Genomic DNA, 18,412 nt, shown 5'->3' with positions numbered 1-18,412 from the left:
ACAAAGTACCACACTATTTCAAAGACAATGTTGTTTCTAGTTCTCTACAATTATTACTCTACACTTTCGACTGTGTTCATTGTACAGTCATCCAGTTTAGAGGGTGAGCAACCGTCAGCATGCGTGTAAGAATAACTTATCGCTGAAATATGAGTATTTAGAAACTCGGAAAAATGTGTATTTATAATCATGCGAGGAAGCAAAATGAGAACATTACGTAAATGGTTAATTGGTCGTCATATTATTAGTCATGCACTATGTCTAAGACTAGTTGATCTATTGAGTAAGTGCCAGAGGAATCATATAATTTAATGTATAAGATTCTACCCAATGTTTGTAATAATAGTACGATATAGAAAGAAATACTATAAAGAAAAATGTTAAACCTTAGAAAGTGAGCTATTACGTGCAGAATGGATAAATGTATTTTCTACCTAAGTAGTACCTATTGTCTGAATGTTATGGATAATCATGCGTCAGCGTTTGCAATTCAAGTTCTCCACATTTGCTGTGCACTGAATCACTTAAAATGCGTTTTTTTGTATGTTTCAGTGTTACTGGTATGAGCAAGGCTTTCGAAACTCGTGGACTAGTTGAACGTTGACTTCACTTTCATTTCTGAAATAAAGATATTCCTCTTTTGGAAAACCATTTCACGGTCAAGAGATTTGAGTGGAAACACTGTAAATTGCAATCGCTGTGCTCAGATGCCACTACCGGGATAGTACGAAAATGCATTGGCGTCAACTGCAACTCAGATCTGCCCATATCGGTAGTTTGACTGGCTGCCGCCTCTTAACCTAAACCAGATATCCCCGACGTCTACCAAAACGTCAGTTGGAGGCCTGTTTCAACGATGACATTCGAGAAATTATTGGGGAAACTATAATATTCCCCAAATATAGACCAATGTTGCTAAACAACGTTCCGTTTCTTTGTTGCGGAATATACTGTAATTGGTGATTGAGTTGTGACCTCTCGCAGGCTAAGCCACTGTACTATATACAATGAATTTAAGTTTTCAATTTATTTCAGACATATCTAAGCAAGTGGTCTACACAGAATGTCTGTAACATCAATTTCAGTATTTTTACTAAACATGTGAAATGTGAAAATAACTAATTTTTCAACCTATTTCCGGTCATTTCTAAGTGAACTTTCTTTACGATGACCAGACTGAATCTCTATAATCTTACTTTCAATTTTTTCCGCCAAATATGTGACAACTTTCCGTCCATAGCGTTGCTTGTGTCTGATCATATGTTCGATATTATCTAAAATTTCACCTACCATTTGTAAGTAAAAATTGTTATAAGACTTTTTTATGGCAAAATTAAAGTTTGCGACAACAAGTAGTCATGATCTAAAATCAGTGGTTCCCAACCCTTTCGTAAATATTACCCTTCATCGAGTTTACATGTCAACAAATACCTACAGCAAAATTTTTTGTTTAAAGTGTTTTGTAGATGTTTTATTAAACTGAAAAGTAATGAGTCACGGAGACTGTTGGTACTGCTTGTGTCTGACACTCTGTTCTTATATTTTCTTTACTTTTGGTTAATTCACATCGTTCTAAAATATGCTTTAATATCAATAAGTCATGGAGAATTGTATCGTTACTTTTAAGGCTATTTCAAATAACAATGTATCCAATCTATTGCCGAGACTTAGCCATTTCCGTTTTATCAAAGCGTACTGTCAGTGTGTTGATATCACAGAGTTCAAGAAATTCCTCTTTGTCTCAGATTTCACGATCTGAAAATATTCTTTAACTCATTGAAAATGGTCTTAATAGCCACACATTTATTTGTCGATTTATCTGAATCAGCAAAACAGTCAGTGGCAAGGGCTGGCTTATTACACTTGTGAGAGTAACTTTTGTTGCTCGTGTGAAGTATCATTGTCAGTTCTTGGAACAGTGAAACGTCTTAAACTACAGGCCTTCGTTGGTAAAGGCCAAATTTGCCAAGAAAACGAACAACAGTAACTTGTTTTGTTAAAATATTCCCTATATTTCGAGACCATCCGAAATGAAGCATGCTTATTTCATGAAAGAAATCAACGCGGCACGCTGGTTTGGAAAAAAAAAACGAAAAAAGAAAAAAATCGTTCACCATTTTCGCTCGTTCGTCGAAGTAACAACTGGCTGGTAAAACATTAAGAAACAAGCGAACTAGTAGCTGTTTCGAACCACAGAACACTCTGAGCCAAGCAACTGCCCATTGTAATATGTTCCCTGACTATACGCAAACTTCGAATAACGTTGTTCATTGACTCGTTTCAACAGTTCTGCCTTCCTTTTCATCGCATCACAGCCAGATACTCGTTTCTGCATCGATACAGCAATAGTAGATATGACTGTTTCAAATCGTTTCGTTTACTAATTTGCCGTGACCCATGTCTCGCTTTCGATATCCGGTCAACCCTCGGATTGTTATCGTCACTTATTATTTCTTTTGCCTCTAGCAATGTTTGTTATGTGAAACAAGCCAAATTGTATCTTTGTTTGGAGGCACTCTATGACTGGTCAAGTGGAAGGCAACGGCATCTACATCTGTACTATATATACTACGCACTCCGCAAGCCACCATCATGTGCATGGCGGAAGGCACCTTGTACCATTGCTAGTCACCTCCCTTTCATGTTCGACTCGTAACTCGAGCGACCGAGCGAGGCTGTGCGGTGGTTAGCAGGCTTTACTCGCATTCTGGAGTACGACGCTTCAGATGCCCGTCTGGCCATCTATTTTTAGATTTTTCGTGATTTTTCGCTCCAAAGCAATTGCCTTGATGGTTCCTTTGAAAAAGACACTGTCATTCCTCACCATTTCGTAATCTAGCTTGTGTTCCGTCTCTAGTGACTGCACTATCGATGGGACGCGAAACTATAATCTTCCACCGTCCTTTCGTATGGAGGTAGTCAAAAACTGCTGTTTATGAGCATCCGTAAGAGCCCTGATTTCTCTTATCCTGTCTTCAGGGCCATTACGCGAGATGTAATTTGGTGGCAGTATTAATCGTTCTTCAGTCTATCACGCATGCCAGATTCCCACTAAGCACATTTATTTGTTTTTAGTCATCAGTCTTTTGATCGCTTTGATGCGGCCTGCCAACCTCTTCATTTTAGAGTAGCACTTGCAACCTACGCCCTCAATTTTTTACTGAATGTATTCCAATCTCTGTCTTCCTCTCCTTTTTTGCTTTCTACAGTTCCCAATAGTACCATGGAACGCATTCCCTCATGTTTTGACAGAATTCCTGTCTTCCTGTCGTTTCTCCTTGTCAGTGTTTTCCACATACTCCTTACATCTCCGATTCTGCGCTGAACCCCCTCATTCCTTACCTTATCAGTCCACTTAATTTTCAACATTCATCGGTAGCATCACATCTCAAATCCTTCAATTTTCTTCTTTTCCCGTTTTCCCATAGTCCATGTTTCACTACCACACAAGCTCGGCTTCAATCGTACGTTCTCAGAAATTTCTTCCTCAAATTAAGGCGTTTGTTGATTACTAGTAGACTTCTAATGGTCAGGAATACCCTTTTCCCGGTACTAGTCTGCTTTTGGTGTCCTCCTTGCTCCGTCCGTCATTGGATATTTTGCTACCTAGGTAGCAGAATTTCTTAACTACATCTACTTCGTGACTGTCAGTCCCGTTGTTAAGTTTCTTGCTGCCCTCATTTCTGCTACTTCTCATTCCTTTCGGCTCTCTTCGATTGACTCTCAATCCATATTCTGCACTCATTAGACCGTTCATTCCATTCAGCAGATCATGTAATTCTTCTTCACTTTCACTGAGGATAGCAATGTCATCAGCAATTCTTATCATTGCTACCCTTCCACCTTGAATTTTAATTCCACTTCTGAACCTTTCTTTTATTTTCATCATTGCTTCTTCGATGTGCAGATCGAGCAGTAGGGGCGAAACACTACATCCGTTATTTACACATTATTTAATCTGAGCACTTCGTTCTTGGTCGTCCACACTTACTATTCCCTCTTGACACTTGTACATACTGTGTATTACCCGTCTCTCCCTATAGCTTACCCCTATTTTTCTCCGAATTTCGAATAGCTCCAACCATTTTATATTGTCGAGTGCTTTTTCCAGGTCGACAGATCCTATGAACGTGTCTTGATTTTTCTTTAGACTTGCTTCCGATATCAACAGCAAGGTCAGGATTGCCTCTCTGGTGCCTTTACCTTCCCTGAAACCAAACTGATCGTCATATAACACATCCTCAATTTTCTTTTCCGTTCATCTGTATATTTTTCTCGTTAGCAACTTGGATGCGTGAAAGGTTAAGCTGATTGTGCGATAATTCTCGCACTTGTCAGCTCTTGCAGTCTTCGGTATTGTAGATGATATTTTTCAGAAAGTCAGATGGTATGTCTTCAGACTCACACATTCTACACACCAACTTGAATTGATGTTTTGTTGCCACTACCTACCGGTAAAAAATCCAGCAGCACTCCTCTGAATTGCTTCGGCGTCTTCCTTTAATCCGAGATTTGGAGTTCCCAAACAACCGAGCAGTATTCAAGGGCAGGCCGCACATGTCTTCTATACGCGATCTGCCTTATAGGTGGTCTAGTATATCCTAGAATTCTTCTAATAACCCGAACTCGAACTTTTACCTTCCCTACAACCAGCCTTGCGTACTCTCTCGTTGCATTTCATGTCTCTCTGCAACGTTACGTCTAGATGTTTAATCGAAGTGACTGCGTCAAGCAGCCCGCCACACTCTATTCGAACACTACGGTACTTTTCTTTTCACTCATTGTATTAACTTACATTTCTCCGCAATTAAGATCGCGCTGCTATTCATCACACTAAATAGAAATTCTGTATCTTTTTACGGTCACTTAATGACGACATTTTCCCTGGCACTGCAGTGCAATCAGCAAAGTCACCTCCTCTGATAGGATGATGTGTAGTTGTGTTCAGAACAAGCTTCGAGCTGATGACAGATTTACCTAATTGATCTATAATATATCCCTTCTTGTTTGTTCCCCGTAGAACATTTCATTTTACCTATTTCCCAGTGTGTAACTACCCAATAGGTTGAGAACCACTGCCCTATATTACAACGTGAAGAAAGAATTCAGTACGCAATATCCGTTTAAGTTACCAGAAAACACAATGACTACTTATTTCGCCTGTGTGAAAGGAATTGAAATATTAGATAATTAATTAAAAAATTACTATGTGACGTACTCTACTCAACTCCCTCTAGCAACTCTATATGATGAGATGTTCTGCTCTTCAAGATTTTCTTGATGTCATTCAGCTGTGGTGACCGAAATAGCGTACAAAATCTGTAACTTTCCTATTGGTCCTACATCACTGCTTTGTCGAAGATCCAGTCAGATTAAGAGGCGACCTCCAGGGCTTTCTTGCTCCATGCAAAATGGTGGTGCAAACCGCGGTTTCCCCTCCTGATGGTTCAATTGCGCCAGAAACTGAACGATGGCCAGCTGATCTGAACATATACCTGAATAGTGCACTGCCTTGGAACCTACTGCCTGCAAAGCTAAGCTCTCGTGTCAGCGGAAGCAGTGCTGTTGGTTACGTTCTGCTCCGATCGCATACTGAACGATTTATGTAAGCTAAGCCAGTCGGCGTACGGGGCTCGTTTTGCATGATATTAAGCATGAGATTCAGGCACTGAAGCGGCCGTGGCGTATGCACCGTGCCTCTTATCTACTCATCAACTGTCGTCGTGGACTGCAGTGCTGTTTCTCGACTGGCCCGAATACTTGGCTGAGCCAGCTTCCCGTAATTTCGCAATGACAACGTGCAGTAATCAACTAAACTGGATACTTGTCTACTGTTCAGAATGCGCCGTGTGTATCTACTCTATTGCTTAGGCATTCGATTAGGAAGTCACTACTTAAAAGACAATTTACTCAAGATTTTTTTTCTGATTAGTGTTCCTTACCTTACACTTGCTTCTTTACATTTTATTTGCCTGCATGTTTGTCATTTTCGAAATGTGCTACCTCAAATTCACTTTGAAATTCGGTATCTTCTATACATGATCAGTATCCTATCACAGACTTCTGTGACGACATTGTCGAATGCTTTGAAACACACTTATAAAGCTTTCTCGGAGGCAGTCTGTTTACATCAGGTGACATTAATTTAGACGAACCAGGCAATCTAGTCTTCGTCTCTCTCAGCCTCGATGACATTTCAGCTTTATGCACTTGTTATCCATTTTTAACCTTAATCGGTATAGTCACTAATTCTTATTGATCTTTAAGGCTTCTTGAAGCAGACAATAAGGAAAATAAGTCCCAACAAAAAGAATACAATTATTTTCGGTAACATTATTAGATGATTCGTAGTTAGTTATCTAGAGCAATATTCACAGTGTCTTATGAAAAAAAAAGAGTTACTCTCACAGTGACATAATTCTTTCCTTTCATTTTCAAGCCGCGGCTTTGGTCAAACTTTTGTACATAATTTTGAGAAAAGAGTACTTGACTGAGGCGGTAGGGACTGTCTGTTGCAGCTCTAGTGCACCAGGGACGCGGAGACTAGATTGCCTGGTGAGCCATCATCGCATGTTGTGCAGCCACTGTGTACTACCTGATTGCCATCATAGGTCCAGCTACCGAACTTCATGTCACAATGTTGGTCATCAAAGGGGAACCACGTAATGTCTATCTTGCATGTGCTCTTGAAGATGCCCGGTGGAACGTACAAGCAGCTACCGTTATGTCTGACCACAACGTTGGTGTGGTAGGTCCCGTCGAAACCCTCATCAGCACTTGTGGTGGAAAAGTTGGAAAATATTTACTGTGTGTATCATATCAACACTATCGTGTGTGTATACAAAGGCAACTGAATAGTAGTATTACTTTAACAGTATTTAGTTCTGCTTAGTCTCGTCACTTTAGGTTCCAGGCGTTTAAAGGACCTACTTGAGTTTTGAAATTTTAAATCGGTATTTTTAGGGATGCAGGAATTCGGGAAGGGGTATTAAAAGAACACATTTATTACTTAAATATTTTTATTTGCTTTTTTTAACAGGAATAAAGGGCATGTGTAAGTTAAAATTGTTCATAAATTTTTATATTTAGGAAATATTGCAAGCAGAAAAGAAGAAAAATTATCTGAAAACATCCTTCCAATCTCATTAATGCGACATTTTTTAACATAATGTTCCATAAGATAGTTGTTAAAGGCACTGTGTTTCGTTTCTAGAAATTAATTTTAAAAATGCATAGGGTAGCTCTCATGCGTGAAGCTAACCTTATCAAATACAACTAGTCCTATAATAAAATACTGGCAGGTCGCTAATATCTCAGGATATATTTATACTGCAACTGCAGTTAGCAGCAGATAGATCATAGGAGACGCCATTAGTGTTGTAAAAGGAACATCAAAGCTCAGCCAATTTGGAGAGCTCGCAAGACTAGGGCCCAAGAGCTTTGAAGTTCATACTTTTCTTAGTTTCAAAGAGTTTGTAATTCTAACAAGAGTATGTAATTTGTCTGTTGTTTTCTATCTACATCTCTTTACATGACGTTTTAGACGGTGCCAAATAAAAAATCAAGTATTATCTGTAAGAAACATCAAAGGTCAGATTCGTGTTCCTGCCAATGTGCGTGAAACTTTAGACTCAGTTCATGATTTGTTACAGCAGAGCACCCCTTGTATTCTACACGCGTCTTTTGGTGTTAATGTTTATTCTCTTCATACAAAGAGAAAGAGTCAGCGTAAATTCTTTTTATTGGACCGAATGATTTCTGTATAACATCACAGTGCCACATGAGTTTCAAGCATACGATAATTTTATTTGACTGTTGTAATTGTACTGGAAGCAAGGATCGTGCGAATCAGTTTAGTACTCACGTGCTTTCATCCCTGAAGTGCTGGTGTGCGGTGAATTATTGGGTATGGTTTACTGAATGTTAATTTATGGTAAAAGCTGGCGTTGTGGGTTTAGATTTCTGAAATTTACAATGTCGGTTGACAAAGATTTTTTCTGGGACTTTCCCACCACACGCAGGGAGCGCCGCCAGCTCCGAGCCGCTAGAACCAGTGCCGCCAACGTCTGTACAGTAAATTTACTCCGGTCTTCACGGAAAAACATTAAGTAGTGCAATGAGGAAGGATAAGGTGTGGGAGAGGCGTTCATGGAAGAGGGGAAGACGAAATTCAAACCGTTTTGTATCTCGGGACAAACTGAAATTTTCTGCCAACCAGGACGACACCAAAATGCTTCTTTTGTTGGGCATCTGCGAAACCAAGCAAATGCCTTGAGTGGAAGTTGCAACGAAGTGTGCTCGAACATGCATCGAGCATCACTCGGAGGAGTCTCGCTGCAGTAACCATGGTGTGTTGAGTGTCAGGACAGACTGAAGTGGATAATCATACACAGGAAATACAAGGTGTAATTAAAAAAGAAAAATATGCTGATGACGTCATAAATGTGGTGAAATTTGTTTGAGTTAAAAGAGAGACCCATTGTTTCTATACAAGAAGACGGATCTATTAATCACACTTTTTGAAATGACGATAACGTACCGAGAACTCCAGCATGATTAACCCAGAGCACTATCAAAAAATTTAAATGCTCTCTCTGACGCTGATTTACTATCTTTTACAGAGACCTGTTTTACTTGTTAGAAGAAAGCAAAAGCAACTGCAGCGGAATACTGTTTGAAAACCGTGGTTAGAAGAATTCTGAACATCTGCTCTGTGAGTCGTTGCAGTGCTACAGTGTGGTGTAGTGCTTGGAAGTTGAACAGAAGGCTATTGACTGCAGAATAACAGCTACGTACAGCTGTTGCTTACAAAATGTAGTCGATAAAAGAACAATGATTGTTTACGTGCAGTGGGAAAAAAATGCGAGAACGGTAAATGGAAAAACAAAGTGCGAAAAACTGATAGATTGGTGTACCTCTTCAATAAATCCCTTTGCAGTGATACCAAATGATTTCCTAGAATTATTATACACAAGTGGGACGTCAGCATTGGACACATATCATACGCGACTGGAACAGGAAAGGGAGGTAATGACAGTGGCACGTAAAGTGCCCTCCGCCACACACCGTTGGGTGGCTTGCGGAGTATAAATGTAGAACGGATCAGATGCTCTACCTCGAGGTCATTTTAGTTTAGCCTTGACAGGCATAAAAATGAAAAAATAAATAAAATCTTGATTGAATTTGAAAGTGATCTGATAGCAAGGAGTTACAATATAAACATAACCTTTATTAATACAACTGTCAGTCACAAAAGTTGCTATATTTAGCTTATTTATTTGCGATGCGTTGCGACATCTGGAAGATCATATTAAGGCGCTACGACTATCCACATTTCCTACAAATGTACTGGCTGAATTGTATATCACGTTATTGTTAACAGGTTGTCAGGAACGGTGTGTGCTGCTGCCAGTGAAAATAAGGTTGTCCAGTTATCTGGTATATGTCGCCACCAACAAAAGAATGGCTTACTATTTTATTACTGCTGTGTAATTACTTTTGCTGTCATTTAAGGTGTTGTTGCAGTGATTCACTGGCTGTTTGAGCGCTGGTGTCTCCTTTAGTGTCTAATTAAAGTCACTTCATTTGTGTTTTTGTTTCGATGTTTCATTTAGTATAAAATTCACATCGATTTGTACAAGAAAGAAGGAAGAATAGGGTTTAGTGCCCCCATCAACGGCAAGCTAATTAGAGACAACATAACCCAGATTGGTCAAGAATGGGACAGGAAACTGTCAGTGTTCTTTTTAATTTGATGATCTCGGAATCTGAATCAGGAAATTTATAGAGAGATTATAAATATAGATGGCAGCGGCCTAATCCAGCATCCTAACAACCAATGGGGTTTCATTAAAGGACGTAATGCTGCCGTACCATCTTTGCTGTGCATCAACTCATAGAAAAAAATCTAGAGAGTTTTATATTGCTTTGCTACATTTGGAGAATACTTTTGGCTGTGACCCACATCAAGCAAATGGGCACAATTTCTATGTCACAGGTGTGCCAGAACAACTCATCTATTGACTCAGAATGTTATGCATAAATAGGCTGTGTATGTCTGGCATGGCCGTCATTGTTCCAGTATCAGTTGAAGTGCATCTGCACAACTGTTCATATTCGTCATGGACACTAAAGAGATTGGAAGCTAAACCTATGTTGGACTTATTCTACAATGACGATGGTTTGATTGAAGATTCTACGGGATTGGATTTACATAATGCTCAGGCTACGCTGTTGATCGCCCCAGTTTGTGGTCTGACAGTAAAACCAGAGAACTGTATGCATGGGTACAGTTATTAGTCAAAGAAACTTCGAAATTTGAGGGAAAACTTACAAAACCAGTGTCTCACGGGAAGTGAAGGCATTATCAGTAGTGACGAATAAACTAGGATGGAAGTAAGTTGGAAGTGGGAAACACAGCAGCTTATCATGTTGTCATCCTAGGGAGAGCAGGATAACGCCTTTAACAAGAATGTGAAGATCGTAGACTTTTACCCAATAGGCGTAAATGGTTGAGGAAAGTGAAACTCCAAAATTCTAAAAAGCTTGATAACGTGAGAAAATGCTCGAACGAAAAGTAAAAGGAGGATTTGTATTGTTTTTGTTTATGGTGAAGTTCGAAGACAAGGGATGAATGGATCTCGCTGGACAATGTTGCCCTAAGTAAAACTCGAGAATGCTATTATAATTCAGAAGGGACCTCTCCGTTATTTGGTCTGCACGTCAGCTTGATAACGCACGATGAGTGGGACTGGGTTCTGACTAAAGGGATCTTTCATGATCAGACAGGACAAAGAGTTTGCATGTTCTGGGAAATATTATACAAATATTTCTGAAGAACAAAACAAGTTTCTAAAAATTTCATTGGTGGAACTCAACCAGGCCAATGAAAAGAAAAGACAAGCCCAGGTCAAACCAGGGTGCCAGAAGAGATGAGATTTTGATATACTCCTACTGTTGAATTTGTGTTATGATACTTGATGTGATATGCTTCTACGTTTATTAGAACATTACTGAGGTTTTCACGCCAATTACAGTCATTGGTGTTAAATGCCTGATCAAGTCAGAGCCAGCTGCAACCACATGGGAGCAACACACAACGCGCAGATATATTATTGTCTCATATGCACAGCAGCCTGAAGCCACAAGTTACTGGATATCAAAAAACTGGCTGTGATCTGCCTGATAATAATACGTCCTAAAGCATTTTGTGAATGTCTGCCTTCCGTAGTTCTGTTGGTCTCAAGGTAGTAACAAACACCTAGGAATGTCACCCTGAGTCTCCGGTTCGTACAATAGGCATATCATTGTGAATCTTATAGTTGTGATGGAAAGATGTTATTTTGCTTCGTTTGAATCCTTGAGAGCAAGTCACTAATTAATTTTGTAGAGGGTAATTACTATTCATTTAGCTGTAGTCCATAATAGATAAAATTCGTGAAAATAAATGTTTTAAGATATTCTACTGTACCAGTCGCGTAGCTGGTGTATTCAGTCATATTAACTGATTGAAGTTAAGTTTCCTGAGCTCGATTTATGCAACAAATCTATCACCAATAGCTTCTCACAAAAATTCACGCCATACTTAGTACTATCTACCAATTACAGTGGACAGATGAGTTAGTAAGTAATAATAAAATCGTTGTACAAATGTAAGCAGTATGAAAACAATAATTCTGTCTTTTTACAAAGCGGCGACAACTCAAAACAACTGGATAACATGGAGCATTAAACTTATCTCTCATCAGTTATATGTTGATGTGCTTATCGAAAAACATATTGTACTTTCATCAGCTGCTATGAAAATTCTTTGTTATAGCAACCAGTTTCATCACCTAATCATCAGGCACAGGGTGTTTTTCAATTAATGTATTTGTGTAGAAACGTACAAGGCGTTCAGTCACACTTTAGATAACGTCAAGAATGCGAATTGAACAACACAGCTTGAGAATATAAAATCTACATATAGTTCACAAACTGCAATGTTATCAATAACCAAGGAATATAACGCACCAAAAGCCTGAAAACTTGCACGGCGTATACCATTTCGCTATTAGACTTCTGTCGTGATTCAGACGTCTAAGAGTATCTTCATCTGGGTTTCTTTCCTGTCTTTATTCTGCAAAACTTTTTATGATGGTCCCATAAATGGAAGTAAATTTATTTAAATTTTGGTCCACGTCGTGATTATATTCTTAAGCGATGTGCATCCTAGATATTTAATATGATTTATTTGCTTCAAGATTTTATTATTCAAGACTATTTTGGATCTTACTAGTAGTCTGCCAAGAAATGCCATCATTTTCGTTTTATCTACCAACAATGATAGGTTGCAATTTGAGGCTTTCAGCTGCAACCTACAGACTACCATGCAGAGGTCGTCTTCATTGTGCGTGATCGGAGTTAGGTCGTTTGCATATACATTTAGTGTAGTGTCACGATCTAAAAGAACTCCATTTATGTTCAACATTTTTCATTTGCTGATAGCTTCATGTATATATTTAATTAAGAATTTTGGAGAAATGTAGCATCCTTGTCGTATTCCTTTGTTTGTGTTCATTGCTTTGTTGTTATGTTTCCCATATGTATAACGATAATACTATCATTGAAAAAGAACCGTATCCTTGATGATTGTAAAACACTTAATTGTGCCTCATGATAGTTTGTGATAATCGCAACTGGTAGCAATAATGCAGACTTATCATATCATGTAAAGATACTGCAGCATCATTCCTGTCAAATATATACAAGCTATGGGGTACTACCTTCTGAAAATATTAAAAAGTTGGTTACTGTAATTGTTTGTATACTGAATACATACACCATCTGATGATAAATTACCAGATCTCGAAATCCATCGCAAATAAATAAGTTAACCAGAGCAATATTTGTGACTCGTAACTGTTCTATTCATAATGTAATTAATCTTGTAACTATGATATTGGTGGAAGAGAAGGAGTCAATAGATGATTAGATTTTCGTGTCGAAATGTAAGTGCTATTTATTGTCTTTTTAATTCTGTATCCGAACAGGTGATTTATTACGTTCCAGTTTGCTTCCTATCGATTTAGAAGGGCTCCATCTTCCAGCAAAAAAGGTGGGAATCGATACACACTATAACAGCTAGTGTATCACCTGAACTTGAGGAAACTGCTCATCCATTCACCAACAGGTGCTAAAACATTTCAGTTGATGAGTACAACAGGATCTGTTGTTAGGGCTGTCGTACCTGTTGGACAGAGGACCAGTTTCCTAGTTTTAAGGCGATATAAGGACACTAGACAAGAAAAAATTAGTCACACCTAACAGAAATCACGCTAATAACTTGTAATACCACCTCTAGCCTTGATAATGTCCCAAATTCGTCGGGGACGTTAGTTCACCATTTTCTTCAGACGTACCATATCCCCCTGAAATCACTCATTGATCCTGCAGAGCCAGCAAATTGCGGAGATGTTGAGTGCTACGTTTCAGCCGCTGTTACGAGTAGTCCCATACATTTTATGACGGATTAACATTGAGTAATTTGGCCTGAACGCATGCGTGCTGCCTTGTAAACACGACTGCTGTTATCTTGGAACGCAGGAGTGTCCACAACATACTCACCATCAAGATAAAGGACAAAGGCCGTACTTAGTCATCGAGATATTTAAAGTAAATATCCTGGCCCTAGCTCGCGGTGACCTGAATCAGTGGGCCCAAGTAGTAATACAGAAAACACCCCAGTCTGAACCACAGCCTCCTCATCATTTGATAAGAGGCCAAATGGTGACTTGAATTACTTTTTTACATGTCTACAGTCAGTTTCTGTCCAGTTTCTGTGCTGCTTGACCAACTGAACTTTATGTGTCATTATGAGCAACGGCCTTTTGCGACGCATCCAACTTCAAATGTCTCTTGAATACAATGTTCGCTTGGAAAGTGATTGATACAGACTCGTGTTCACTAACAGTAGAAACTCCTGCCTTGTTTGAAAGAGGTCTCTGGTCACAGTCAGTTAGGATCTTTTTACGAACATAGTTCTTGTGTTATATTGCTCCGAGTGGTACACTATTTCATGTAGACACATTGGACAGCCTGTATTGATAAACTGACCATCGGGCAACTTCATTCTTGGTGTGGTTGTGGGCATCTTCCCGTTATTGTCACGTCTCCAAGTCAACTCATCTTTTTGCAATGATTCAATACAATGGACCAGTGAGTGCACACCATTTCATTGCCATGACTTACACCTATGGTGGATGGTCACATGAGCACCTGATACCCGCTCTCTAGCACCTACAGCGTTCCAAAGCGACCAGTGTGCTCTTTTAAGGGTGTGATTAATACAGTATTGTTCATAAGTACCACCAGGGTTTCAGAAGAGAACTGTGAGAAAACAACAAGACATACAGAAAACGCATGTCAGTGGACAGGGTTTCTCTCCAAGTTTGGTTTCTTAATAAGCTCCTTGGCATAGGTGCAATGTGGAGCAGACATATGGAAAGATGTAGAGAAATCATTCACTCTGTATTGTCACATCGAAATAATTCGCCCCTGAAAATAGGCAACCCAGTAAATAAATTTCCAGATCAAGCTGCTGTGGTGCCTTTCTGGGCAATTAGTGTCTCAGACTTCAGTGTGTTGCACGCCACTACAGATGCCTGTCGCACCACAAAGAGTGCCGTTGTTGAGTACCTGTAGTGTCAGTTAAAACATGGAGGGATGCTGTATCACTAATATGTGTTTATTTTCTATATTCGTTTGCCTTGAAATTTTAGTGCAGTCGTCTTCTGATAACCTGGAGGCACTTACGAATAACTGTGTGTTTTGCTAACTGAGATTGCTTGCATTTGTGTAATATTCATCAAATTTCGCATTTTGTGCTTTAAGATGGACCCTTGTGAATTCTAAACCGACAGAAATTAAATGGGAAAGCAATAAATGCAGCTATTTGGATAAGGACATTTTTGTGTAGCTACCTTTGGCTATAGGTGTTATATATTAATTATGTATTTTTTATCTTAAGTGTATTACAGTTTAAGAGAATTTTACAGCAGACATTTTTTGCTTTTATTTACGAAGCATCTTTAATAGATTCTATAAATCTGATACACTTAATACGTTTCTACATTTCTACATTTACAAATTAAAATAAAAACAGAAATAAATTAAAGACATTAGCAGCCAGTGGGTGCTGATTTATATCAATGGTGCATGTTGAAAATTTGTACCAGACTGTGGCAGGAAACTGGGCTGCCTCGTTTCTAGGCAGATGCCCTGATAATTATGCCAGACAGACAAAGTGGTCTCCTGAACTGCACAGACTACCCTAGTACCACTTCCATCAGACTCATATTCTCTATTTTCTACTTATATTATATATATATATATATATAATTAAGCTGATGACAGCCGAGAATTTGGATCTGACGAGAGGTGTTCATGAATTTAGGCAACATTGTCTATGGAGTGCAGTGATCTGGTGTTAACTTTGATTAAACCAATAGTCGGGCTCACAATAACATTTGTTTATTATTACTGGTCTTGGCTTATGTTAAAGCCATCAGTGTTTGGTCGTGGTGTCACGTGAAGAACCAAGGAGCTGCTAAAATCAACCACAGCGAGCCTAAAATATATGAGGATGGCTTAAACATAAGCCGAAACTGGTAATAATAAACAAATGCTATTACAGTCTTGACTGTTGTTTTAATCAAAAGACTGGAGGTGTTCTAGGCTAGCCTGTACAGCTGCTGTGAGCACTGTGTTTGGATTTGCATAGTGGTCTGTCCACTGTTCGAGTAAGCAAGAGACCCAGTTTGGAATCCCAATGTGACAAAAAATTTCAACTTGCCTCATTGATATAAATAAATGTGCACTGGCAACTGGTGTCTGTAATTTCTGTGTGTCCAAAAGAACAGAAAACACCTGTAAAATTAAAATTAATTTTTTTCTATAAATTTGGAGTAAAAAGAAATATTGAACACCATAAGTAAGTTGTTGCCAAATCCATAAGGAAGAACTGTTTTTAATGTACATATAGCAAAATGTAAAGATATGTAATTTATACTGTATTTATAGAAACAACTCATGATACTTTGTAAATAAAAGCGAAAAGCGTCTGGTGTAGAACTTTTTTGAATTGCATTGTGCTGAAGATGAAACAAATAATTAATAATTGAAGTATTACGTTTTTCCCAACTGACATACACTTTTTATGTAACTATCAATTGAAGTCAATAGAGCGAAGAAATGATGTGCTAGTTAATGGAGAAGTCAAGAGTGTAAGAGCTATGCTGGAGAAATGATGACACGGGAACAGACAGTGAGTGGATAAGTTGGAAGTTAGTGGGACAAGAGAGGCAGTTGAGAGAGAAAAGTGGTGAGGTTAGGAAGGGCTTGGCGGCGCTGGCGGCGCGCGGCGCGTAGTGGCGGTGGCGCTCCCCGCGCGGGCGGCCCGGGCGGCTGATGTGGCCCACAACAACGGCTAGCTGCCACTTGTACTTCCACCAAGTCGCCGGGCGGGCGGGCAGCTCTGACTCGCATGCGCTCGCGCTGCTCACAGACACAGGGGCGTAGGCGGAGGCGGGGCTGCTAGGGGGCGTGGGGCAGGGCGGGGCGGACAGCATGCACGACCATACCCGGCCGGCGACTGCTCGTCACCTCGCTTGGCGCCTTGCTGGGCCGGACACCCCCGCGCGCCGGCGTGCTTGTGGTGGTGTGATGGTGGATGGTTGTAGTAGTAGTAGTCGTTTAGTAAGCATGTTTGGTTTTTGCTTTTATTGCACTGCAGGGCGGTCTGGAATAGTCTTTAGTAGGTGCTTTCAACTCGGATGGAATTTACAGGAGACAGAACATAGGATGCTGTTATAGAGGGTGATTACTTTTGACAGAATGAACACAGTTTTACTGCCGAAGTGACTGTTTTAAAAGACAGGTGCAGCACTGCCCAAAAATTGTCGTGATCGTCGAGGTGACATGCGGGTTGTACCACAACTACGTGGACGACGCTTGATGTGGTCCATTTGCGTCTGCATATACAGACTGTATCGTAACTAAACTTTTTGTAAGATGATTGCCAGCAGCAGTCAAATATTTTATGAAATACATGACATGCGGCTGTCCGTACGGGCTGTATGAAAACATTTGTCAGAAACCTTACGGATTTTTTCTTGACATCAAAACGTTACAAAAAGTTCGTAAGGGAAGTATGAAAGTAATGCGCTGTAGTGACTGCTAGATTTGTAATTTACCTCAGTTGTACATTTTTACTCACTTTGTTCTGTATAGACGACCACTCCACATGTTTTATTTTATCTGATTGTCGTTTCTTATGGTTTAGAGTAACATCCACCACAACGCATCGTGACTGTTTATTCAGTTCCTGAAATGATGGATTGGGAATACATGTATGGCCCAGTATATGTGAATCCGGACGCAGAACGTCAGCTTTAGCCTGAACGTTGCCCTGAGAGACAGTTACCTTGCATGCATATGTTTGATTCCATCAACGCGTGCGACGGACAAACCTCATTTGAGAGGAGACTCGGATATTGTGGGAGACTACATGACTTACGAACGCCTGAACGTGAAGAACGGGCTCTACGTAACGTGGATGAAACTCCATCAACTACCTAGTACCACGACAATTGTGACAGTCCGCAGCTCGTGGTCGTGCGGTAGCGTTCTCGCTTCCCACGCCCGGGTTCCCGGGTTCGATTCCCGGCGGGGTCAGGGATTTTCTCTGCCTCGTGATGACTGGGTGTTGTGTGCTGTCCTTAGGTTAGTTACGTTTAAGTAGTTCTAAGTTCTAGGGGACTGATGACCATAGATGTTAAGTCCCATAGTGCCCAGAGCCATTTGAACCATTTTTGAACAATTGTGACAAGGAGTTAATCACGTGATGATGCAGAATATTCTGCACGAAAATCTTCTGTACACCTATTACCTTCAACGGGTGTAAGGATTATGAGGTAGACTTTCAGCTAAGAGTACCTTTTAACGCATGTTTTCGTATTATGCTGTGGTTCTGCATTTCTTAACGTGTACCTCATTCATTGACGAGGCTGGCTTGTCACTTACGGGTTCTTCAATTACTTTTACAAACGCGTCTGGACTTATGAAACCCTCATGAAGTGTGACAAGCAAAGCATCAACAATGGTTCAACCTCATCTCATTCATTGTTATCTCGATGGTCCTATTTCTTCCAGCAACGTCTTCTGGACAAACCTATCTACAATGTCTCAGGCATGCATTGCTTCCTTTACTAAAATAATGATGCTCCTCTAGACATCGTCCAACCAATGTTGTTGAAGAACAGTGGTGCCACACCGCGATTTAGACAGATAGTTCGCCAGAATCTCGATAACCAGATTGGTCGAGGGGGATCCGTATGACCCACTAGATCAACAGCTCTGAATGCAACTGATTCCT

The 18,412-nt window shown here is 39.9% G+C and overlaps 1 protein-coding gene across 1 annotated transcript in view; it reads right to left on the bottom strand.

The window, feature by feature from the left end:
- LOC124616408 (neuronal acetylcholine receptor subunit alpha-7-like) overlaps positions 1-18,412 on the bottom strand; it is a 330,693-nt gene that overhangs the window by 221,986 nt on the left and 90,295 nt on the right. Inside the window, exon 4 of the mRNA XM_047144712.1 lies at positions 6,596-6,776. Coding sequence (XP_047000668.1) covers positions 6,596-6,776 — 181 coding nt within the window. The remainder of the gene's footprint in view (positions 1-6,595; positions 6,777-18,412) is intronic.

The sequence above is a fragment of the Schistocerca americana genome, chromosome 5 (assembly GCF_021461395.2).
Source record: "Schistocerca americana isolate TAMUIC-IGC-003095 chromosome 5, iqSchAmer2.1, whole genome shotgun sequence".
NCBI lineage: Eukaryota > Metazoa > Arthropoda > Insecta > Orthoptera > Acrididae > Schistocerca > Schistocerca americana.
This window is presented reverse-complemented; position numbering and strand designations above follow the sequence as displayed.